The following is a 27,347-nucleotide window of genomic DNA, read 5'->3' as shown; positions in this document are numbered from 1 at the left end:
TCTTTATTGTCAAGGAATAGTTTGGATCTTCTAAAGAGAAGCCACTACAGTTTTTTATTATGCCATCTCTCGGAATCATCCAGGATTATAGACCAACATGTGGTAACACCAAAAGATTGGTAACACTGTGTTATCCCATTGGTAACACTGTTTGAGTGTTAAAAACTGAGTTACCGTTTTTGGCACTTTTTGCTAAACCTGCTTTTGCCAAAAACTAATCAGCATGTTTCCTTATTAATATGAATCGAATGTTTTCTGAATAATTGATTTCGGTTGGACCGTGTTTCCGAAATCATCGACGAAAATTTGTATCCGCGCACAACACACACCATACATCCATTACTTACCCTACGGGAAGTTAATTATGAATGATATCTATTGACGTTAATGTTAGAAAGTTAAACTTAGGAACCGATTCTGCCGCATAACAGACCAATGTTATGGCAAGGCCATGTTTCGCTCCAACTTCTATATATTATGCTACAGAATCATACTGAATACTGTCAAAATGTTATGTATTTACTATGCATTCAAGTGTTTTATACATAAACTGCAACGTCACTTGTATGTTATGAAGCTTTGGTCAGAAAGACCCTGTTATCTAAGATAGGTTTTTTGATATTTGTGCGGTTTCTAGGTTAGAATTTCTATCTGACAACCTGTGAAAAACGCCTGACTGCAGCAACCACATGGCTTTTGTCAATATTTAGTATGTAAAATTTTTTATAACATAACCTTGCCATAACATTGGTCTCTTGTGCGGCAGAATAGGTCTATACATGTTATATAATAAAATTATGTTTACATGTGCTTGTAAATTGTAAATGAAATATAATAAATATATGTATGTATGTATATTTCTAGTTATGTATAACGTTTTCTCCGTTGCATACTCGTATGTCGATCGTGTGAAGAGAGCTCTATCAAATAGCTTTGCATTGCTCGAGATACTTTTTACGGAGCACAAGTCAATTTTGTTTGAACGCAATGCAGAGCGGTCGAGCCAGTTGCACGTGCCCGCAGCCCGACAGTTCATTGAAATACCTCTTCTTCCTCCGAGCTGGCGATGATGTCAAACGCGAACGATAACTCGGACCGAACGAATCGAACGTTTCAATGTTTCCAACCCAACAACAACAATAATAAGCATATACGAGGGACGAAACCGGCAATACGACCACTATCCATTGCATCAATTATAAATCTAAACGAAATCACATTGCATCAATTATAAATATTAAAAGATTTTCTTTTTTTAATTTCCATATAATTACAATCTGGTAAGGCATTCAGTAATTTTAGTGACAAATGTCTAGATATAATATTTTAAAAAGCTATCCAGTGGTTGTCATTTAGGGTTTGAAAATAGACGAGATAACTAGTGGGGTGCATGGCATCGTGGACTAAAAAATCTTGGTACGGAACCCAAAAAAAATTAACCAGAATGTGTACACATAAAAATCTCAATAAAATATCGGATAATTTGATTTACATATGTCCAATAAACATTTTTGACCGCCAAATGACATTTTAACTTATTTTGATTGAGAGTCCATAACCGCTGCACCTGCCTTCCCAAGATTTTAATTAGATCTTTATCTTGTCAATACAAGTAAAATGATTTTTGAATGATCAAAATCGGACGCACCGTTCTCTTAAAAACTGAGTTACCGTTTTTGGCACTTTGGCCTTCGCCAAAAACTAATCAGGACATCTCCTTATCAATACGAATCGAATGTTTTTGAATTATTTAAATCGGTTGATCGGTGTTTCCGAAATCGTCGACAAAAAATTGTATCCACACACACACACACACACACACACATAAATCATTTTTTTCTAAAGTATGCCAAAATATTCAGAAACTTTTGAAACGTAAATATATATATGTTATGCCATCTCTCGGAATCGTCCAATATTGTAGGGCAACATGTGGTAAAACCAAAAGATTGGTAACACTGCGATGCCCTATTGGCAACAATGTTTCCGCCACAGAGGAGCAAGGAGCAGTGAATAGGCAGTTTCAATTCGACCATTACAACCATCACTTTAAATTATATATATTGTTTAGTAAAAATTGACCATTCTGTTTTGAATGGCCAAAAAAGTATGTTTTTAAGATAGATTCAAAGTGTTTAAGAAGTCCGTGATCCGGCAAGATGCTGGAGGGATGAGGGTTTATTATCGCTATCCTGCATGAAGATAATAAAATATAATAATTATACCAGGGTTGGGAGTGAGGCGTTAACATATATTCTGCCTGATTTTTATAAATATATTTTCTGTAAATGTGTACGTATGTCTTTTTATTTATTCTGATTATCATTTTCTGCAAATTGGCACAACAATAAGTCTACATTACATGTTAATTTGCTAAATCTGAAGGGTTTGTTCTTTCGAGTCTTTTGAGGATGTTTGAGGACAAGTCTTTTGCCTGTTGGATGATGCTCAAGTCTAGTTTTGTACTTATATTACATTTCTTCTGATTACCTTTATTACCATATTGGAGTCCTGATAGATCAGCCAGTTTAGGGCATACTTAGGCGCCTCTAATATTTTTTATAAATATATTTTGTGATATTTGCATAATGTTTATATTGGTTTGACTAGTGAGAGAAAATTCTAGCAGTTTCAAAGTCATATAATTGATAAAACTTCACATAGTGAAGAGTAAATTTCACATATACCTTAGCCTTTTAAGGCTTTAAATCGTAATATTAAAGGCAATCAATATCGTTCGCTGCATTTATAGTTTTTACACTATCCACCTGCATAGTATTGTGATCGAAACAACTTAACTTTTGATGAGATTAACTTGTAATAAAATTTGCGTCATAAATTGCAAACCAAACTAAAACCTATTTTGTGTTTTTTTTTAAGTCGAAAAATATCAATTACGATTTTTTAAAAATCGGTTCACCCCCTCATCAAAATTTATTATGTTATATTTAAAGTGAAAGCATTAGTTTTTGAAAAAAAGATCATTATTTTTCATTTTGCTTACAATTTATTTTGCTTTAGTGAGGTGTTAATTTGAAAACGATATCGTTTAAACTGCCATTGAGTACAAAATTGGTTTGGCCACTAAAATCTTTATTTTTGAATTAACTTTGGATTTCATAAAGTTCTAACAAGGAGAACCTCAGGTTAACTCTTCTGGGAGAGTCAAACCGATCATCTTATATTATAGACTCTATTTAGCGGTTTAATTATAAAAATTAAAGTTCTGAAAAATTGATTTTAGTAATCAATATTTCCCGGTAACTCGTTCGGTTTATGCCAGATACTACCACTTTTTAATCTCTTAATAATGTTAATAATGATCGGGTTCAAATACCGTCAGCGTATAATGTATTTTTAAATTTTTTAAATTTATTTTTGTTATATTTATATGTTAACTATAAAGTTAAATATTGCAATAAATATTTTTAATCATTAACTAATTGCATATATTTTGGAACGAAAAATGATATATAAAGTAAGCTACAAACGTTTAGAGACTAAATCAGTCTCTAAATTTGTATCATCATGAGGGTAACAAAAAATAACACATTTTACAAATGACTAATTGAAAAACATATTTTATTATAAATGGTAAAAATAATCTGTCACAAAGATTACAAATGCCGTTGTCCAAAGCATGTGTGTTTGTATGTGTGCATAATTCGAAAATTACGTTTTAATTAATTCAGAACTCGTTACGTGTTGTATTATTTTAGGACTCAAACTACACAGTTAATTGTATCAAATGACGCATACTTTATTCATAAAATTAGCACAAACCATAACTGAATTTTTGGTTATATTTATTTTGCTTACCGAGTAAGCAATTTCTTAGTGATCAAAATTGAGCCATTGATATTTTACGTAAAGCTTGCTATCATTGTAGCCATTCAAAATATATATATATATAATCTAAATATTCAAAATCAATATTTATTAAACACTTTGATAAGATTGCGATTTAACATATTTTATCAAATGCATCGTAATTCAATATGAATACGTTATATCAATATAATTTGCTCACGTATATGTATGATCGTAACTTCATACAATCATATTATATAAAAAAAAAACTTGATACATCGCTTCTTTGACACAATTTTGAATTTAATATTAAGAAATAAACTATTTAGCTTAAATCGCGTCCAGATCATCTATGGATTAGTAGTTAGAGCTAAAAGATTTGAATTAAAAGTTTCAGATAATAAAGTTCATCAAATGGAGATAAGACAACCGTTTGGGTTGCTATCTATAAAGTCTCGTCATTAAACTCAGCACAACAGCTCATAAGATTCGTTAAGTTCTGATTGCTGTTGAATATATAATTTGAAAAAATTCAGTGTATTATTTTTCGTATTATACTTGAATTGTTAAATGATCTTAGGATTTACTCTTATTTTTTTCAACTTGGTTACTTCTAATATTTCAAGTACATATTTTTAGTTAAAAATTCTAAAAAATATTGAAAGTGTTTGGTGAAGGTACAGTTTTTGATAGAACAGACATAAGATGGCACGAAACATTTGAGACAGATAATTTCGTTCTTTCTGTTCCGGGCGAGAATCTTCAATCTACGATAATGCTCTTGAGGTACAGTTGGAGAAAGATCCTTTTCTGAAAACATAGGAGAACGCGAAAGTCTTAATTCACCTTAACAAATCATTTTTGACCATATTAGGAAGATAGGTTTTGTTTGAATCTACTCACGATGCGAGCCACATGAAAAAGTTAGATAAATTTTGATGATCAAGTTGCCATATAGACATCTTTTTTTCTAACAATAATTAAATTGCAATCAGAAAAAAAATCTATAAGCTGTTCTCGTTATTACAACTCCAATTATAGTACTGGAGTTCTACTTACATAACATGATGGAGATCACCCCAATGGGCTACTTCATTTTAATGCATTATATGGGCTACTTCATTTTAATGCTTCATCTTCAATCTTTTAATGTCTGATGGTTCTAAAACAAGAATCATCAATGTAGGGTTATTGTGGTTGATATTATTGTTGTGATGACTTCCTCTTCTGTTTTTTACTACCTCCTGGGTAGTATTGATCTCAGATCGTTATGTATTATTTGGTTTTTAACATACCAAGGTGCAGAAATTCCTGATCTCGGCCCCACAACTCAACGATGAAAACTGCGATTTTTTGATCCGGATGATATCTGGGGATAAAAAATGGATTACATACAACTTCTAATTATCATTTGTCTTTGAAATATTGTGAGACGGACATAAAATTAAAAAAATAAAGATGTCAGTGCTAGACTGGTTAAATTTTTCGCATCTATAATAAATGATTTTTCAAAAATGGGATAAACAAATTGCCTTCACGCTGTCAAGTGATCATTAATTATATTAGCAATAGTTAATTGGCGAAGGGAAAAAATTATGTTGTTTTATTCTACAAACAGACAGAAATTTTTGAAAATTATAATTTTTCAAAACTTTATAATTTTTATAATTGAACCGCTTCTTATAGGTCTATAATATAAGATGACCGGTTCGACTATCAACTCCATCAGCACGCGAAATTTCATCAAAATCACATAAGAGTAAACCTGAGATTCTCCTTGTTAGAATTTTATGAAATTCAAAGTTCGTTCAAAAATAAAGATTTTAGTGGCCAAACCAATTTTGTACTCAATGGCAGTTTAAACGATATAATTTTCAAATTAACTTTTTTGGTAGACCTAATATATAAGTATATTGTAACAATCGTGAATTGTTGTATGAAATGGGATCGATTATTCTCTCTTTAACTTTTGAACTCAGTTGGAATTTAAGTTAGCTCAACGTGCTTGTGTTATTTGGCCAAGAAACCGTTGCTAATGCTACAATTATTATTATGGTTAATAGTATTTTACACACACATGTATATATGTATATATATACATGTGTGTATGTGATGGATTACACATTGACCACAGCTCGCTTAAATAAATAAATATAAACAAGCGTATATGCATAAATCGCACGTCCGACGAACAATGTTTTGTTTATTTGATTATTCTCGACGGTTGCAAATCAACGTTAATAATATTTGAAGCGGCTCGACACACTCGTTGTACGAGGTGCTTATGTAGTTAGATTAAGATATATTAAAAACACTTATAGAACAATCATGCAACAAGAGACACTTGTCGTACTAACTGTATGACTGCCAATTGGAAGATAACTAACGAAATATTAACTAACTAATTGTTAGATAATTCTAGCATGGAAAACTAGTAGTATGTGTGCATATGTACCACGCATATAAAAATGCATGTACAGCCAAAAATATTTTTAGTTTTATTGCTTATGTCATTGGTATACAATTATTCGTAATATAAGAATACAAGTTAATGTCAGTAGATTTACAGAAGCTTAACTAACTACACGGTGATGGCTAACATCTGAACAGATGGTACACAAAATTTAAAATAATAAAATGGTAGTGCTGCCCTAGGGCAGGTTCGTGAGCCGAGTTAAACTCCAACTCGGTTCAATGAAGAATAGCGAGAAAGATTTCCTATTGACTTTTCACATCGCAATGCCCGAAATGGGTAATTTTTGATTAGAAACGTATTTTTGATCTATATTTTCAAGTGAAAATTGCCATCACTACTGCATGATATCAGGTAATCCAGAGCGTTCTAACTCACCATCCTGCCCTCACAAGGCATTGCGTTTAATAGTTCCACCATGCAACGCCATGCAACTCGGAATGGAATTTTAAACAATTGAAATTAAAAACACGGTGATGGAATTTTAAACAATTAATCATTTTGTTTTAGTAGTTTATATTATTTATATTTGATATATTATTATGAAAATACACTAAGTTCAATCCCGCGTTGCGTGCGACCTGATATCAAGCAGTAGTTACATCGATATTCTCAAAGATATTTTCGAAAAAAGCGCTTTTGATCATTACGACATACAGTTAAAACTAGTGGTGTATGACATCAAAAAACAGTTATTGCCATGGTGACTTAAGGCAAATTGCTGGAAATTCCCGTACCCTAATCATATATTAGACGAATAAAATTTTTCAACCTTCAATCTCGTATAAATTATTATAATATCATTATTATTATCAACAACAATCCACTCAATAGTAAGCTTTTTGTGTTGACTTATTAACGTCGGTATTTAGTAAGCTATCTAAACTCAACGGTTATTTGATAAATTTATTTTTTCACTTGGAAGCAGCTGGAAGAAATCCGCTCGATATGAAGCTGCCTGAGCTGTGGAACCTGGAACCATTTGCTTGTAAGGCCAAATCGCTCGGACATAGTGTAACGCAAAATTATTGATATATCTCAAAAGCATGAGAATCAAACTAACAGGCCAATTTTGCCATTAAATAGACTAATGTTATGGCAAGTCTATGTTACGTAGCAGTTTTGATATAAAGTGGTACTAAGAACTGTTAAAATGTAATATAATAAGACACAAACACACATATATATTCAATCAAACTTTGTATGGAAATAAAATAGATTTTTTTTTGAAAATTAACATTTTTTTAGGTATAACTTAGCGACAAATGAATTAAAAGTGAAAATTCGTGTCATTTTTTTATTGAAAATTCGACGCTCTGCAAAATTCTAGAAAATTTTTTCATGCTATTTCCATACAAAACTTTGATTTGCACTCAATCTAGAAGACAATATTAATAGCTAGAAGTTTCAGAGAATTGTTTATCAATTTGGAACCATTTGAGCCCTTGGGAGCAAGAAAGTTCAAAAATGTCCATATTAAAGACCACACTAATATATATATATATATATATATATATATATATATATATATATATATATTCAATAAGATATGAATTACAGTAGCAATGTATTGTCGCTCATGTGGGAGAATTATCTTTCATATTATGTTTCTGGTTATTCCCCAGAACGTGTCAGGTTGGCAGGATTCTCGTGCTCTGACGCTCCTGGCTTTTTCCAACGAAGAAATATTATTCAGTACACCTGTGGCTTCCAGTGCGGTCCCTACCAGTCAAACTTTAAGGGCTCGCACCTTCAGTGCACCACCCTTATTTAACGAAATTCTGAATGATATCTTCATCAGTGTCAAAACAACCAAGAATTATCACGAATCACGTCTTAGAGCTATACTCAAAACATGGTTTCAAATAGCTAAGAAACAGGTAATGATATTTTTGAACTATTTATTTATTATTTATAAGATAGGTAGTTTCCAAAAATATTTGTGAAATATCAAAGAAATACTAAATTAGTAATAAGTAGCATTGCCTTAAGGCAAAGTGCTTGAATTTCTCGACATGTAAATATAGGTCGATTACTTGCAATAATTGCATTAATAAGAAATTGCATATCAATATTAAATCAACATGTCTTAATCAATAATAAATTAAATTAATAATTATGAGTGGTTTATAAGTACATCGAGTTGCTTTAGGATATCGTACTGTGGGTAATTATTGCATGTAAATGGAATTGCTACTTACTTTCGACAAATTGTGACAAATACATGCACGGTGTATTTTTTAAAGTCTCGGACCATTGTTCTAAACTTTAATGATTTTTTTTTATTAAACCACTTTATCGTAGGCCTATCATTTTTATGGTGTTTTCTTACAATTAGACTAATAATATACAAAGTCTGATTAAAATTTTCAGAAAATAATTAATTAGAAAGAAAGGGTCCGACAGATTTTTGCCTAAAACTGACCACGATTTCCAACTGAGTGATTGATAAAAAATTCAGCCTTTAATCAAATTTATCTTTGGACATTAATAGCAAGTCTGTACCGTTGTTTAGAACCTAGGAAATACTAAACACCTAAGGGGGCGTCACGTGAGGTTTTTTTGGTGAGGGGGGGTTTGACAAAAAATCACGAAATATCACGTGGGGGAGGAAGGGTATAGTAAAATATCACGTGTATTTATTTTTTACCTGAATTTTTTTAAAAAAAACAAAAAGTTTACATTTTTTTCTTGTAAATAAAAGTCCACGTGATGTTTGGTAGGGGTGGGGGGGGGGGTCTTAATTTTGAATATCACCACGAATGACCAAGGGGAGGGCGGGGTCCAAAAATCCTTGAAAAATCGATCACGTGATTAATGGACGCCTCCTAAGGTTCAGGGTTTCTATCACTTAAGTCAGTTATGGCACTCGTACCTTATCAATAAATAATATTTATTTTTAAAAACGAAAGATATCGACTAATGTTGGAACATAATAATTTCACAAACACCGTTTCATTATTCGCTTCATATCTAATAGTTGTTGATTTTTCAAAATTGGTTCTGGATTTCTTCTGGTTAAAAACAGTTTTGGAGTTTTTTACGTTTTCTGATAACTTTAAGGTAACGGCCCGTCCGATGATTTCAACTTCAACAACTCGAGTCCTTATCTGTTTTTTATCAAATGGCTTCTAAATTTTTGAATTTGGTGCTTTCAGACTTTTTGAGAAATCGTCGGCCAAAGATCAAATTTTGGCTCACATACATACATACCTTTTCCAATTTTTCCGTCCTAAACGATTCAGATTCAGAATGATTCGAAATGTCGGATTTTCCACTGAAATCATTAGGTTCTTCTTCGGGAAGTTAATTCAATTTTACTATGGATTTTATTATGGATTGTCAAAGATTACCGTTAATTCAGCGATTGACATTAAGTAATGTAATAATAAAATAATTATTATTATTTTGATTTGATTATTTGATTATTTGATTATTTGATTATTTGATTATTTGATTTTGACTAACAAACAATTTTCATCATATATCGGATTGAAAATTCATACTACTGGTGCATTAGTTATTTTATTTTATTGATTACTGATTTCGAATAATTTTTTCCCCAAAATGGATAATTATTTTTATGATTTTTTGTATTTTAAAATATATAGAAAAATAATTACAATAATTAATTTTTATTTCAGACTTGGTTTTTCACTGATGTTGAAGATCCTGTATATCAAAAGCTGACTGGTAAGTTTTGAGATGTATGGTATTTATTCGTTGCATATTTTACTGTTTGAGTATTCATTTGAGTTATGACTTGGCAAATTAAATTAAAAATTGCAAAATTTAAATTTAGCATGAAATATGTTTGTTGATTTGTTTTTTTTTATCAATATTTATCTATCTCTGAATATGTTGATATCTAAGGCATATTAGGGCGATACTATGAAAATGAGCTTTGTTAAAGGTATTATACTTTTTTTTATCACGAACTTGTACAAATGCGTTATTCATAAGATGAAGTAACTTGACTTACGTTTAATTATTATTTAGTATAATAGTCATCTTAGTTATGTTTGAAGCGCAAGATGTAGTTTTATCGTTTTACATAATTACGTTGTCTATATTCTTTATAAGAATGTAGAAATTACAATTTACCGCGATGAATTGTTATTCAACTGTTGAAGTTTTTAATAAAATGATTTTAATATATATATATATATATATATATATATATATATATATGCTGGGATATAAACATAATTTATAATGAAATTCATGCATATAAGCCTGTACCAATTAAAATATCACGTTCAAGCAAATGCCAATGAAAGTTGCACCGAATTTTAAGACATACCTTATATATACATTATATATATATATATATATATATATATATATATATATATATATATATAATTTTATAATGCAATTTATTTTCAGATGGTCATATGATTAATACGAATTGCTCGTTCTCTCATAGTAGAAGAGCACTTTGCTGTAAAATGGCTGTTGAGTTTGATGCTTTTTTGGACAGTGGTAAACGGTAAGTTCAAAAATTTTATATTCATATAATTATTATTTTAACATAATTTCTATTATTACTATTGTTTAGTCGTTTGGTTGCCGGTTCGCCAATCTTACATTTCACAGAATTTCTAATTCTTCTAATTTCACAAAAAGTAGTGTTGAAATAATTATTATAATATAATTGAGGATCTAAAATTACAATTTCAATTGTTACCGGTGAAGTATGCTGAGATACATATTACGTTTAATTTTTTTTTATTTGACATTTTATTACGTTTAAATATTCCTGATGAATTGAAATCATCGACCTTCTACTACATGTAGTATAGTATAGGTTCATGTAGGGTAAATCTATAAATCCAATTGGAAAACTTGCAAATCATTTTGCTTCAACAAAAGGAATGTTCATTAAAACGACATTTATTCGTCTGAGTTTTTGCTTTTTACCATGCACATTAATTTATTTTTCTAATTTCATAAAGTTATTGAGCTGTGTCGTAACCGATAAGCACGTGACTTCGTTCCCAACCTCGGTTAAGCGCGATATCAAGCAGTATGATATCAAATTTCCACTTGAGGGTATATTTCTCAAATATAATTTTAAGTGCCTTAAATTGTCTTCCGTGGACATTAGTGCATCACATACAAGGCAACATTAATAAATACTCATACCTAATATGTAGTACATACATAGTAATAGCATAGAAGAGCGGTACACCATTGGCTTGCCCTCTTGAAAAAAATAGAAATGTAAATTAGAAAACACAGCTCAAAAATATGTACTCGTACATAGTTCTGTTCACTGTCGGAAGGAAAAAAAGAAATGGCCAAATTAGCTGAAGTAACGAAGTATGATGTAAATTGATGAACTTTTTATGATGCTATAATTATATTCTCAGTTTGTTATAACTGAAATTAATTTATAATATTAGGTTGCCAAATATCTCCCTTCCGCTTGTTTGCTCTTGGTTTAAAATACAAAAAGGCGGAAGGGAGATATATATAATGAAATAAAAAATATCGAGAACTGAACTAATATAATGAACTAAATTACGTTATGAGATGGTTTGTGTATATTATAGTCACTTAATATGTTTGCACTAAATCAATAATCAACCGGCTTGTTTTCATTAATTTGTAAAAACATTCAATATTGTTTTTTTATGACTTACGGTTCAAGACATAATTTTGTATTTGCATTTTCATAAAATCTTATCCTGTTTTTATCATTTCATAATTGTATTGTTTGATTTTAGTTAAAGGTTGGTCAATTAATTACTTCCTGAATAAGTCAAAAAATTATAGTAATGTTAAAAATTTAAACTATTTCAATACTCAAGTCGTTTCATCTATCAGGACGTTCGTTCTACCTTACTTATGGCAATATTGTACTATGCCACTTACACCAGAATTTTTAAAAAGCGATGCGTAATATCTTATGAAATTTTAGTTGCAGATTTATTTGCAAGATTGCAATCAATTATATGAAATAGTTTGCAAGATCTCAATGCCGATATTGCATATCTCCGTTCCTATGTTAAAATGAAACTCTAGATAAATTTCAGCTTTTACGGTATACCAAAAATATAAATCAGCATTTAATCTAGAATAGAGCTATGTACGCTAAACTGGTTTCCACGGCAGCAAACAGGTTATTTGAATTGTTATTAAGTATATCATGCGTATATCTGCCTATCCTTTGGTATTAACTAACTAGATCTCGATATATATTTAACCGCCGTCAATCTTATATATGTGAGTGCAATGGCGACTACATACATAAACCGGGCAGCGATTGGCAACCAATAGGCCTTGCCACACCTGTTAACTAAATTACACAGTGTTATATATATTTTGAAATTCTTATGGCCTTTTACAACCAAAACAATTTTGTAGAAGTTCTTATTGAAAACTCTTTTTCTTATTTGACAAAAGACAAAGTAAAACGATTGTGGGGCATTCGGGTAAAGTTTACTTCAATTTTCATATCCTTTCCCAGATATCCAAATAATATATTTTAAATAACACTTATATAAAAATATTAATTTTCTAAAATTTATTTACAATGTTCATAATTTTAAATAATGTTTGTTGATGCTGCCACTGAATTACTTCTATATATTTTATTTTTTATGATATTATATTTCATAATTACTTTATTGTTAGGGGATGTTACATTTTCTTCTAATAAATTACTCACTAAAAATCAATTTGTGCATTCACTGAATTGATAATACCTTAAATTTTTCATGTTTAGTGTAGTAGTGCACATAAAGACTTGAATAATTCAAATGTAAAGAGTTTATTCTTTCAATTTTCTAATGATTATCGAAATAGTGTATAAATGTATAAAACAATTTTTTTCGGAAAAAGGAGATTTGGATAATATATAATCATAAAAAATATATGTAAAGGTGATTGAATGACATAACTAACATTATGAAGATTGTAATTGAATGAAAAAATAATTAGTTATGTATAAGTTGTATTCAAATATACTGTAACGTATAAAATCTTTACAAATAAAAAGTTAAATAATTGTTTGAGAAGAAAAAAAAGCTTTTAATTTAATAATTTAGTAAAAACTTATTCAGAAAAAACATATAGATAATATATATAAAATAATTTATACAGCAAAAGTCCACTTAAGAGTCCGGAATGCTCAATAGTCCGGCATCATTTCGGAAAGTTTCAGTTTTCTACAACTGTGTGTTTTATAGCAAATAAAGGCTCGAAATCTATTCTGAAGTTTTTATAGCAATTTGGGCGAGAATAGAAATGTTTTAATGATTAAGTTCAATATATATCAACGATTTATGAAGTTAAAACGAAATGATGAACTCATTGTAGACAAATATTACATTATTATTAAAACTGGAACAGCTAGATAATGTATTGTTCAATCGATCGTTAAAAAGGCAAAATAAATTTGGCTAAGAGAAAAATGATTTAGGAGTTGCTGAAGTATGTAAATATTTTGACGGTTGGCTTAGAAACTTCAAGATTTGACATAAAAATCAATCAACTTTTGATAAAATAATTTCAAAAATCCAAACCGCTGCAGATAAACACAAAGTTTGAGGAATTTATGGCTGATAATAATTTAAATTTTAATTAATAATTGTAGAAGAAAAAGCAGCAAAGTTTTTGAAGAAAAACGACAGATTGACAGTATTGCCATGTGGTAATGGCTGCTGCCTGTGAAGACAGTTTTTCACCACTGTGTACTGTTTTTGTATTTTAATTATTAACCTAAGTAATTATCTGATCTGATAGTTTGGAATTTTTGATAGTCCGGCATCTAGGTCCCGGAGGTCCCAAACGTACCGATTCTGTAGTTAATTTTGATGTTGAGATATTATTTAGGGCGATACATAAAAAAAACTAAGATTTATAAATTCCTCTTTAATTTCAGAAGTTTCGACATACAATTTGATGTCATCATCAGTGGATATAAAGTTTGCACAATTAACTTGTCAATAATCATGAATTGTTTCATTTTATGTAAATAGGTGAAATAATGAGAGTTTTGTTTCATAAAAATGTAAAGAAAGCTTAAGTATTTTTGTAAAGAACCATGTAATAGCTATGATGACCGAAGCTTATATTTGATGATGACATCAAATTGTATGCCGAAACGTTTGAAGTTAGGGATTAATTTAAAAATCTTAGCTTTTTTATGTATCGCCCTAAAAGAACTTACTCATATATCTCAACATCAAAATTAACTATTAAATCATATATAAGAACCATGTAATATACTATTTCTGTCTTAGCATTTTTTACGATCTGAGGTAAATAAATTAACAGAAATTAGTAATGTTTAATGATATTGAAAATTGTTTAGCACTTTCTTTTTATAATGTTAGTAGTTAATTTCGTTGTTGATAAGTAGATTATTAATGAATATTTCTGCATACATAATTAAAGTATTACGATGTTAAATCAAATAATTCACCTCGTTACAATATTCTCGTCATATTTGCTATTAGATTACAAATACATGTCGACGTGATCTATTTAGTGTATAGTTCAACAGTACGGAACACACTCGTATGCCTATATAATTATTTTAATAATTGGATTTTTTACATATGACTGTATTATAATTGCAAACATCTCTTGATAAATAATTATTAACCTCGATAACGGTTCTGCGCCAGCACCCAGCACCCGGCTCGTACCCAGTATCAGAGTATCTACTGGCAGGGGCGCGGCCTCGGGTTGGCAACCGCTAGTCCGCTACATATCTGAACAAAATCTGAATGTTGCGGAAATCTCGTTCGTAAGCCTGCGTGCGTTTCTTTGCCCGTTTAATGCACCATGATACTTTCTAAATAAATTAGCGCACATACCTACGATTACGATTACGATTTACTTGGAAAATATAAACGTTCCTTTGCCATATCTAGCTTAAACATTTTTTCGACGCAGATACAAATGAAAAATGATAAAAATCTTGTACTATTAAGTAAAGCGCTTAATAGCCAAATATTGTATACAATTTAGTATTGATCGCTATTTAATATCATGCGATGATTTTTAACTTTCCGTAGGGTTATTTAAAGTAATCGCAAAAAATCGAAAATGAAATTATTCATTTATCTTTACGTTTTAAAGTCTTCTGAATATTTTGGAATACCTTAAAAAAATAGAAGTATGTACAAAAAACTTTCGATTTCTATTGATGGGGAGTCGTGCTGATTAATTTTTGGCGGTTTTGGAGATCAAATAAAAATAGTAAAAAAATAATCTTGGGTGGACAAACATGATCATTATACATCTGCGCATCATATTATCAAATATTTTGTAGAGATTTTAATAATGAGTGAAAATTTTGTTTACATTTCTATGGGTTCCGTACCAATCTTTATATTGTTTAACTGTTAGACTGAAACGTGTCGACTACGCGTTTGTATATTTCGTTTCTAAAACACAGTGCGATTGTTTAAAAAAAAAATAATGCAAATCAAATTTCATCAAAAACTTTATTTTTTCAAAAACTTCAGAAAATTGTAAAGCTTAAAAATTTTAAATTACGATACGGGAAGTTCCAGCAATTTGCCTTAACGCACGATGCCACGCACCACTAGTTAAAATTATTTTATACGCCTTGCGTTTCATGTACGGATTATATGGTAATAATTTTGAAATAAATGTGCAACGTAATGTAATGATTTTTACTATATGTAATTATTCTTTTTATGAATATGTAATTTTCAATCCAAATTGAAAGTTTTTCTCAAAAAATCCCTTCAATTAAAAACAATATAAACTTTACTCGGTCTCTCAGTCTGAGAAATGTATATGTACGTATATTTCTAAATTGCATATGTTACATATTGAGGTTATCAGGGACAAAAGTTTTGCTACCTTTCTTCTACATCTATCAAGAGCAAATGACTTAAAAGAAACTGACCAATATATTACTTGAATAGGTTTTTTGAAAGTGGATCAATGACTAGAGTGATTCTGATATATTTATTTTATTTTATTATAACTGATCTTGGATACAAATAGATCACTTTGTTATGTAAGTTGAACATGAGTAGTTAATTACCTGCTATTAGTTTTTGGGTAGATAATTCAGTTCACTCATGACGATGATTTGTTTTTAAAAGTGTTCGTTGGGTATGGTTGTGATATGTAGTTGTGGGTCTTGTTCTTTTTGGGTGAAGATCAAACAGATAAAAAAATTGTAACTTAACTACGACAAAATACGAGAATGGGAAAGAAAAATTCAATACAAGAAAAAAAAGTTTTCACAAAGATTTCAGTATTTTTACGTATTACCACGTAGACAAATGTTCAAGTAATCATTAAATTTACTTTTCTCCCAGCTAACTCGTAAATTAACAAAATTATGGCTGATCAAAAAAAGTGGCATAACCTCAATTGGTCACCCCTGATGTTTTTCAGACAATTGAATTTCAATAGTAAAAAAAAACGCGTCTCAAATCGTTATTTATTTGCAATCGTATTTCGTGTTAATTTTATGACGTGGTTTGAAAATTCATATTTTGATACCCAAAAAAGTGACATGAAGTTATTTCTTAATAACAAATTTAAGTATAAAATTTAGGAAAGATATTACTCTTTTGTGAAGCATAAACTGTGAATAGAATAGTAAATCAATTACAAATATCAAATTCAGTTCGAAGTATCATACGCAAGCGTAGTTCAGTTTAGATATTTCCGACATTTAATAAAAGTTTAATAAAATATAATTACCTAGTGTTAACTCTGCACTATTTCTTGAACTTTGTAAAAGTAATTACGTCTGAATCAGACAATCTCTACAACTTACCTGTGTATGAACACAGTTCTCACATCGTATGATTTATTTAATATTAACTTATGTTATTTATTTGTAATTGTAGGTACGTTAAAGGTCATTGTTACAGATTCAATTTTCTATTTAAGATTATGATTCGTATATTTTTAAAATATCAAGCTTGATTTATTTTAATGAATTTTTCTTCTGAAAGATTTTTCCTACAGATTTTTGAGATAATCTGTTTTTGTAGTTATATTAGTATATCAAGAATTATAATCGTTACCTGTATAATTTTAGATGGTTTTGTCATTTTGACGATGACAACTATGTGAACGTTCCAAAACTTGTTCAAATGCTGAGTGGTTACAGCCCCCAGATGGATTGGTACTTGGGAAGACCAAGCATCCGTGCACCTTTAGAAATTATGCAGAAGGAGAGATTTTTCAAGGTAACGAAATTTGTCTTGTAAAAATACTGTATGAAACTGATTCAAATTCATTGTCTAAATCTTATCATTCACTGGTTACTAATGACGACTCACTCCCGTTTCACTCACGCATTGCAAAGTTTATATTCAATTTGTCGCCGAAGCGGCGGCATCCGAGTGGAAAGGGTTAAAGTTAAATTTTGATGTTATCGCTTAATTTGAATTACACTACATTTATCGACGATGATAATTAGCTTTTAACAATCAACTTTGTTTTTTGCAATTTAATAACTTTTGTATGAAGCTTTTATATTAAAGGTGTCGTCGAGCTGCCGGTCTGTGCAGTAGTTCGACGAGTATGTAAATTATAAACAAATCCTTATTACCTTATTTTCTCTGTTTTGTTTCTCACGTCATACATAAAAACGCTTCAGTGTCAATACATACTTTCTCTATCACTTTGTTATCTTATGAAGACTCTAAATTTGCTATTTTTGGCGCTTGCCCAGAAACTTACTTGGATATTGGATATAAATTTCTCAAATGAATATTTTCATTTTTAATATAGTTTCAAATTATTACATATTTTTTCTAATAATGAACTTAATTATTATAATTAATTGAGCTTTTAACTTTTCAGCGCAAAGCATCTTTTTGGTTTGCAACGGGAGGAGCTGGATTCTGCATTAGTAGAGCTCTTGCACTGAAAATGCTTCCTTTAGCAAGGTAAGTGTATTATCAAATACTTGAAAGACATTGGTCATATTTTATTACTCATTTATTACAAGCACTAAATTAGTATTTTATTGAAATTTTACTATGCCTTCAAAATGTTTTTATTTTTAGTGACGGAAAGTTAATAACTATTGGAGAGAACATTCGACTGCCTGATGATGTCACTGTAGGATATATAATTGGTACACATTTTAGTTTTATATTTTTTGTCTTATCGTTATTTTATGCAATGTTATATAATGCAATTGATTTGTGATTTTAGAACACATATTGGGTAAGAAATTAACTGTTATAGAACAATTTCACTCACATTTAGAATCAATGAAGTTTCTCCGTGCGGAAACGCTGCAAGATCAGGTTAGTCTTATTGTTACTTCTTGTTTTATGAACTTGTGAATTTCTTAGGCCTGTACTACTAAACTACACAATTTTTAAGAGCACTTCAGTCAGTGTATCTTAGTTTGTTTAAAAAAAATCATTCACATCAATGTTATTCGCGGTTACGGCTCAAAAGTTTAAATGAACAAGAGGTCATAGCTTTACCAAAGCTCTAAGTTGCACTTAAAAGCTCATAATTTTCAAACAACGTGAGAATTTTTTTCTAAATTTTTTCAAGACAGTTAAATTCAATACTATCACCCCGTTTCAGCTTGACGTCAAGCCTGGGATAGCCTGTATATATGTATATGTATATATATTATGTAGATATCTTTGCTTATTTTATGTTTAAATTTTTCAGATATCATTTAGTTTTTCACGGAACAAGGGCGAATGGAATGTAGTGAACGTAAATGGATTCGATCATAAAGATGATCCAAACCGATTTCTGTCGCTGCACTGTTTGTTGTTTCCAAACTACAGCTTTTGTCCAAGATGACGAAGAAATAGTGGCTGAAATTGGCTAGTGTTGTTAAATGTGAAATTAACTGTGATTCCAAATGGATATAAGTCGTTGAAAACAGTCATTAAGTGAATGGGGAGTTGCAATTGCATTCGCATTGCGATTTTTATAAGGTAACAACATAATGTGGTGTGTTTCTTAACCTCTTCGCTACGAGCGTCCCATGTAGGACATCCACGTGACCTGTGTGTACGGGTGTTGCCTATAGACGACATTCAACGTGTCGACCCTTGCTTCAATATTTATCGCTCTGATATAAATTATTGAGAGTTCTAATTTGTTATTGTAGTTTTTAGTTCGTTAGAAGTATAATTTTTAATGTTTAAATACATTTTTTTGTTAAAAATGATTGAAAATTAGTGAAATATGTTGAGCTTAGTCCGCTCAGTCTGGCGACTCGCTGACTCGTACAGCAGTGTCTTTTCTGCGGAAAACACTCACGTAGCGAAAGGGTTAAATATGTTATTGTTTATTATATATTAACGTACAATTGATAATACGTACAACACAATTTTGTGTTAAGAATATTTTTTTAGATTGATGTCACTGTTATTCTATTTTATTACTTTATTACTTTAGTCACTGTTACTTTTCATGACGTTATGGTAAACTAAAATTATAGTTAAGTAGGTTTTAGTATTATTCATTTTAGTGATGCACTATGTTGATGTTTTTGTTAATATAATTTTTTATTTACGTTTTAATATTACATGACATTAATATTTAGTATAATATAATTAACACAACGTCTGTAGCAATAATTTGAAAAGGTCGTAATGCCTTAGTCATTGCCTTTTTACGAAATATATCCCGAATATTTGCGCGAATACGCACGTTTATACTACATACATAGTATGTATAAATAAATTTAAATTTATATATATATATATATATATATATATATATATGTTTAATTTGAGTTTAATAATCGGGCGTAACATCAATAAAAATATTTATTTTTATTGATGTTACGCCCGATTATTAAACTCAAATTAAACATATATATCAACATCAAATTCAAGACTATTCAAAAATATATATATATATATATATACGTAGTGACTGATTGAATAATATTGTTGGTACTAGTCCCTATTAATATAAATATATTTTATTATTTGATAAATTTGTATATACGTATTGAACTAGGATAACGCAAATATTTTATTACTGAAACTTTGTCAGTATATCAATCTTAAAAAAGCAACCTAATTGACAATACGCGTTAATTAACTTGCTTTTTTAATGTTGATCGTACGAATTATTCATTCCAAATCGTTCTTTGCACTGTATTTTACTATAATTAAAAAAAGAATATAATACATATATAATATAACATTCATGAGAATTTTTTATTATATGAAAAAATATTCGCTTCAGTATTTCTTCTAATAGTCCAGACATTATAGTAAGTTCATCTCGGAATTCGAGATACCCAGCTGTAAGTCTGTAAACACTTGTATATTGACATTTAAAAGCTGTCTCAAAACCTACATATGGTAGGGGGTAAGACTACTTTAGGGTGTCAATATACGAGGTGTGTTCAAAAAGTACCCGGAATTACTAATAATTAAATTTCGCGGGTCTGGAGTGTCTGATTGTCAAATTTTTTTTTTTATTGTGTTGGTATACATGCCCCTAAAGTATGATGAAATTTTCAGCTATATTCACTGTTTACTTTGTCTGTGGTAGTCGCTAAGGTTCGACGTGTTTTTCTGAGCTCGGCGATTTTTACAATGGAAGAATTGAAAAGTCAAAGAATTTGTATTAAATTTTGCGTAAAAAATGAAATAAAGTGTTGCAAAGTGCAAAAATTTACCAGATATGGCTCCGTGTGACTTTTTCCTATTCCCAAAGTTGAAGAGACCCATGAAAGGACGGCGGTTTTCCTCGATTGAAGAAAATCGCTGAGAGTGCTCAAGGACATATCAAAAAGTGAATATCAAGGGTGCTTCGAAAATTGGAAAAAACGCTGGCATAAGTGTATTATATCTGGGGGGGACTACTTTGAAGGGGACCACATTAATGTAGACGAATAAATAAATATTTTTTTGAAAAAACGAAAATTCCGGGTACTTATTGAACAGACCTCGTATAAGTATTTACAGACTTACAGCTGGGTATCTCGAATTCCGAGATTCTTACCTAATTTAAGCTTAAATGACTGGATAGATTAATGGCAGATAGATTAAAGCGTCAAATGCTGTCCTTCGTGTAAGTTTAACAAAAATACTTCATAAACATGTAATATTAAAAAAGGCCCAGCTTATTGAAACTCGCAGATTATAATACACAGTTATCTGTATAATTTTTTTTTCAAAATTTGTTGCTCTACACTAGTAAATTGTGCTTGGGTCTGTATTTGAGAAACCCGCGATGTGTATTTTGTGGTCAGGTATCCAAAATTCAATTCCTTCTAATTCAGAAGAAATAAGATAAAAAGTATTTGGATATAAGACATTTGGAAATTTTTACATGAATGACAATTTATTTGAGTTTATAAAATTAGATAACATACCATTAGTGAATCTAAAATAAAAATTCGTACTAAAATCACATACTTTAATTACAAAAATAATATTTCTGTTACGGACAAATCAACATTTATCATTTTACAAAAAGTGTTTCATATTATATTACTCAAGGTGTGTACAATGCAAACGGAAAGGAAAAACCAAAGTGAGTTAAAACGAATGAATTATTTTTGACAAATATCACCATTATATTAATATCACTATGGGATTGTTTTTTTTATTGTTTCTATTACGCAAACATAGGACCATCAAATGCCGCGCTCGAATATATGAATAGGAATTCATATCTCTTCGAGCTGGATTTAGCAGCTCATTTGTGATTGTTCAAGAATTAGATGAAGATGCGCCAAAGCTACGACTGGTGAACCTGTCGTTACTTCAGGTGGCCAGAGTACACTTGGTGTGATGTCCAAATGAGAATACGATATTGGCTTCTCCGATGTCAATCCGTGTTTGTCCAGGCCAGATACCAGTGTCAAAAAAGCCACCGGATACTAGAGAAAATACAAATGATTTTATCAACGCGCTCCATGTTAAATGTTTGAGACTGTTGAGACCAAATTGTCGCAGATTCTACTTCTCATGAAAAATATTTTGTTTAATAAAAATAGTGAAATGTAAGAACAGGTTTGATATTATATTGAATACTGAATTGCACATAATTAGCTTATGCAACTACCAATCGATATATCACATTAAATATATATATATATATATATATATTAATTTAGAAATGAGAACACTCTTTTTTGCACTAATTTATTAAATAATAATTTTACAAACGTTTCGAGACTAGGTTTGACTCATCATCAGTGTGTTATAATTTAAAATCTACAATATGTGAACCTAAATTAGTATTGTGTTATCCGTTACAAGTCGTTCATTATACTGCCCCACCAACGATCATCGGATTCTGAATTCTCTATTCAAGGTCAAGTGATAATTTACGTTAGTTTGTAAAATTATTATTTAATAAATTAGTGCAACATTAGTGTTGTTTGTTCATATTTCTAAATTAATATCCACTCAGAATACATTTGTTATATATATATATATATATATATATATAATGTATATGCATATAAATAATGTTTTTCTTTTAAAAGGTTTTCGTCTAATTTATATATAACAAAAATATAAAAAATATGTTCCACTTTACTTGATGTCCGCGCATTTGTCGAGATGACGCTCCAGCCAGACATTGAATTAAGTTTTCGCCTTTTCCTACACTTGATACCGCTACGGCAAAATCTTCTCTACGTAATTTGCTGATTTCGAACGGTTGTCCTGTTAATAGATTGATTGGTATTAAATAGGCTAAATTTTTGAAAGAATAAATGTTTGCACCTAAATGTTTTATTTGTTAATTTGTGGTCGTAATTCAATTAAGGGTCACGAATTGAATAAAATCGATAAAAGAGAGTTTGAAATATTTGTATGTTTATACAGCAATAGCACAAACTTTGAAAAATTAATACATGCGAAAGTACATAGAGTATTATAGATTGATATCAACGACATCGACGAATAAAATGTTATTTTATATTTTAGATCTATCACAGAATCATTGCCATGTTTTGGGATTTTTTTAGTATATAGAATAATACTTACCAACCGCCTCGCCTGCCAGCTGAAGTTTTTGGGCGTGATCGTGGTACGCGGCCACTGAATTATCAATAACGATGCTGTAACCCAATCCGACGGTTAATTGGGCATGTCCAGTCAATGTAGCAATGGTGTACAAATGAGGATCAGGGCTGGTTTCCGCTTCTTCTCGGCACTTTAATATTATAAGTTACAGTAAGAAATCAGTCGCATTGGTTTTTGTATGTATATTAAACCTTTGTAAGAACATCTGCCATTGCCATTCGTCCTTCGGCGTCAGTATTGATAATCCGAACATTCATGCCGGAACGCGATGTAATTATTTCATCAGCAACGTACATCTCTGGTCCAACGCTGTTGCGGACACACGCCATTGCTCCTACCACACGTAATTTCTTCGGCCGTATCAGGTTGCATAACTTCCGTGCAATTTTAAGAAATTAATAAGTAGTCTGCATTGCATTTAGTATATTTTATAATTTTTTTTAGTTTCTATGTTGATGTCATAGACATCAAGAATGGACATAATTTTCTAAGAAAATTTAAAAAATGTCATTCCTAAATTGGTGACATTGAATCAATACTTCAATTTTTTGATAAAACTAAGTATTAAAATCAACGTCATTTCGGTATTTCCTTTTTGGACAGCAACGAGCGTCTACCCAGGATCAGCTCTGCATATATAATTATTTATAGTGTATTTATAGTGTACATATATATGTGTTCCGGTAAAAAAAAATCACACCACTGATTAAAACTAAGCATAAAAGAACAAAAAATGTAAGGTTCGAAAACTGTTTGGAGAAACTGTACTTAGTTGTTTTTGCGCGAACAGATCTTTTGATTATTGAGATTTATAACAATTTTTAAACCAGCTTGATAACCACTCAATATTATTCAAATGATTAATGAAATATTTAGATAGGTTCAAGTTTCCATATGTATTAATAAAAATTGTACTTGAATAATGTTTCTTCAATATTTAGGACGTTTGCATCTGAATTTATTATTGTTACATATTGAAAAAGAATATTCAATCAAATTATTGGGGAAGTACGGTCAAAATAAGATATCCTTTGTTTTTTATTGATCATTTATAATCATTATAACCAGATTTACATCTTTGATTTATTGACTACAAGTAATATAGTTTTTCAATAAAGTAGGAATTATAATAACATATTTTAAAGGAAAATATAACTAGTTGCCAAAACCAATTTTTCATATCCATATAGGGTAATATAGGGTGAAGATATACTTAGATGCTAATTCTTAAGCAGTTCAGTGGACCCCTTTGGAACATAGATCATATTATACATAGTAACCAACCTTTGTCGGGCTCAAAACGGGAGAAAAAGATTTTGCAATAAATGTATTTTCTTATTGATGGATACTTTGGTCTGTTTGTAAATTCAGTTAAAGTAGTAGTTAAAAGCCAATCACTTTTGACAAGCTTCAATTTTCTTTTTTCTTGGCCTCGAATAAACTACCCTGTAGTGCTCACGAGATTTTATTTTGTCCATTATATAAGTATGTCATTTTGTCCGAAAATGAACAAACACAAATAAACAATCAAAACTCCTTTAAACTCTTAATTATTGCAATAAAAGTGATCAAAGTCACTAGTACTGGCATAAGTTCATTAATTTTACTAGAAATAATTACAAATAACAATGAATAAGCCCTAAAAAACGCGACAAAACCAACCTCAAAATAAACATTTGAATGCGCGATAAAGGTTTGGACTGATTACTGCAACAAGACTGTGGCAATGACGTTCAACATCTGACAAGATTGTGATTATGGCTTTCGTTGCATTATACAATCTAATTTTAGTGGTCTATATTAAAGACACTGTCATTTTGCCCATATTATACTATTTTGTCTGTATTTTCCCTACATTTCATTTATCTTCGATTTCAAATTCTGATTCACGTTTAACTTAACTGATATTTTCGTTTAACTATGTTGATGTAAATCATTGCAAATTTTGATTCACGTTTAACTTAAGTGATATTTTTGTTTAACTATGTTGATGTAAATCATTGCATAGTGTTGTTGAAGATGACACTTTGTTGACCGGCAATTTTACTGAAAATGTATCTCATGTTACCGGCTATTATTTCAAAATTGGATGAGGAAGTAAAAAAAATTAATAAATTTTATGTATTAAAATTTCTTCTTATTTATATATGATAAGCAGTATAACAATCATATTTATGTGACAGTACACAGCAGCTTTTACAAATATTAATAGTAACAGCGCGAGTTAACTCGTGATCGGTCAACAAAGTGTTCTGATAGAAATATTTATACTGATGATCCAAATTTATAACAAAGTACTAGAACATTTTTCTCTGTTTTAGTTTTTCAAATACTTAATAATATTACATGCATGAATCCTGCGACGACTGCCGCTCCGCTTTTGTCTCTCGACATGCCTATCATTGCTGATCCGACTTTGACATCGGCTCCGCCAGTGTCGTAAGTCACTCCCTTGCCAACTAAAAATATAGTTCGTTGGGGTTCCTCGTCTGGCTTGTATTCCAGGTATATTACGCGAGCTAAAAGTGCAAATACGGTTAGTTTCTTTATATCACCGAATGAGCTATCCTTAAAACGTAAACATTTTTCTCGTTCAATTTTACAAAGCCATCAGATTGTGATTTTAGTGTGATTTTTCTTAACGTACCTTTTTCATAAGGCAAGATAAAGGTTGGCCCAGTACTAATTGATGTATTTTGTTAGAATATCTATTATAGTATGGATTTATTCTGAAGCAGCAATACCGTAGAAGGCCTATCTATGTTTACTTGCAAACATGTGAATATGTTTTTTCTGTATTTTTTTGTTTTATTTGAAAATTTGAGTTTTATTTGCTAAATTGTGTTGTTAATTATTTTGTAGCCAGTAGCTTCAAACAATTCAAGCTTACATCAATATTTTTTTTATTAATTTTAAATCAGCGATCAGAACTTATGGGTTCTATGAACTGTTGTGATTAATATCTCACAAACTATGTTTGTTTTTATTATAGATGGCTACCCAAACAGTTGTCTCATCTCTATGCGCTAATTTTTTTTTATTACTGTGATAGTGATGCATTTAATTGGTGCAGCAATACCGTATTAGGGCTGTTTTCACTTGGAAACATATTGCTATCTATATTTCCAAGTGAAAATCGTTGTCACTGCTACCTGACAACAGGCTACGTCAATATTAAAATTTCATTCATACATATCTGAATATATACATATACGTATACTTTTATTATTTATGGATTGCTAGTAGAGGATACTGGGTACGGTTGTGCCATTTTTTTGATCAGTCATAATTTTGTTAATTTACCAGTTAGCTGGTAGAAACATGAATTAAGTGATAATTTGAACATTTGTCTACGTGGTAATACTGAAATCATTTTTTAACACTAGAATGATGGGGCTTGGTTGATATTGATATCTATTTTGCCTGATTGAGTCATTTGACTCAATCGTCAAACAAGCAATTTTTTTTTATTCTGAACACTTTTTGGCATACATATTTATCTTTTAAACACACTTTCCCAATATTTTTATTGCATCTGCTATAAACGCCCATGCTTCTGTTTCGTTGATGGCACTTGTACCTGCAAATTGCAAGGTTTACAATATTTTGTATATTAGATAAAGTCAAAGTACTTTTGATTTGATTTCTGTAGATGCCGCTTAATTGTTTATGAAATCAATATCGTTCGATAGGAAAGAATATCATATATTATATTATGTATGATCATACATATATGATATTTTTTTCCTATCGATCGATATTGATTTCAATAAACAATTAAGCGGCATCTACAGAAATCAAATCAAAAGTACTTTGACTTCATACATTATGATATAAAAATAATTTATTACGCCTGATTTCGGCTCTACGGTGCTCGCAGCACGATTTACAGCATGTAGTAGTGGGTATTCTTTAAGCAATTGTTGCTCTTCTTTGATGACAGTGATATTTATTATGCTATTTTTAAATATTTGTTTTACATATTCTTCAATTCTTGATGCACACATTCGTTCGGATCACTGCCAGCTTGAATATGGTAAGAAAAACTTTATTACTTTTTATAA

At 30.3% G+C, this 27,347-nt stretch overlaps 3 protein-coding genes across 4 annotated transcripts in view; 1 reads left to right on the top strand and 2 right to left on the bottom strand.

Moving 5' to 3' along the window:
* LOC113375401 (putative aminopeptidase W07G4.4) overlaps window positions 1-6,682 on the bottom strand; it is a 27,637-nt gene extending 20,955 nt beyond the window's left edge. Inside the window, exon 1 of the mRNA XM_026615337.1 lies at window positions 6,662-6,682. Within this exon, the coding sequence (XP_026471122.1) occupies window positions 6,662-6,682 (21 nt within the window). The remainder of the gene's footprint in view (window positions 1-6,661) is intronic.
* A 1,229-nt stretch (window positions 6,683-7,911) lies between these two features.
* On the top strand, window positions 7,912-21,988 carry LOC113378720 (fringe glycosyltransferase-like). 2 transcript variants are annotated; one of them, XR_003367215.1, is made up of 9 exons: window positions 8,125-8,163; window positions 9,928-9,976; window positions 10,673-10,775; window positions 17,334-17,484; window positions 18,104-18,189; window positions 18,310-18,380; window positions 18,461-18,555; window positions 18,938-19,212; window positions 21,877-21,988. XR_003367215.1 is itself a non-coding variant. In XM_026619287.1 (8 exons), the coding sequence occupies exons 3-8, from the start codon at window positions 10,681-10,683 to the stop codon at window positions 19,073-19,075; spliced, it is 636 nt and encodes a 211-aa protein (XP_026475072.1). In that variant the 5' UTR covers window positions 7,912-8,163; window positions 9,928-9,976; window positions 10,673-10,680. The 2 variants fall into 2 exon arrangements, 1 of the variants encoding a protein (XP_026475072.1); XM_026619287.1 differs by lacking the exon at window positions 21,877-21,988 and having other exon boundaries at window positions 7,912-8,163; window positions 18,938-19,075.
* LOC113375400 (putative aminopeptidase W07G4.4) lies at window positions 21,887-27,296 on the bottom strand (the record flags this gene model as incomplete). Its single annotated transcript, XM_026615336.1, has 6 exons — window positions 21,887-22,127; window positions 22,793-22,920; window positions 23,245-23,413; window positions 23,475-23,657; window positions 25,630-25,802; window positions 27,137-27,296. Coding segments are annotated over 6 exons (1,005 nt in total), but the record flags the coding sequence as incomplete, so codon positions are not given.
* Between the last annotated feature and the right edge of the window lie 51 nt (window positions 27,297-27,347).

This window comes from Ctenocephalides felis, unplaced genomic scaffold, assembly GCF_003426905.1.
Source record: "Ctenocephalides felis isolate EL2017-DRISC unplaced genomic scaffold, ASM342690v1 CF-g0.4_SCAFFOLD_01886, whole genome shotgun sequence".
Lineage (NCBI taxonomy): Eukaryota > Metazoa > Arthropoda > Insecta > Siphonaptera > Pulicidae > Ctenocephalides > Ctenocephalides felis.
The sequence above is the reverse complement of the archived record's forward strand: the minus strand, read 5'-3'. Positions and strand labels throughout refer to the sequence as shown.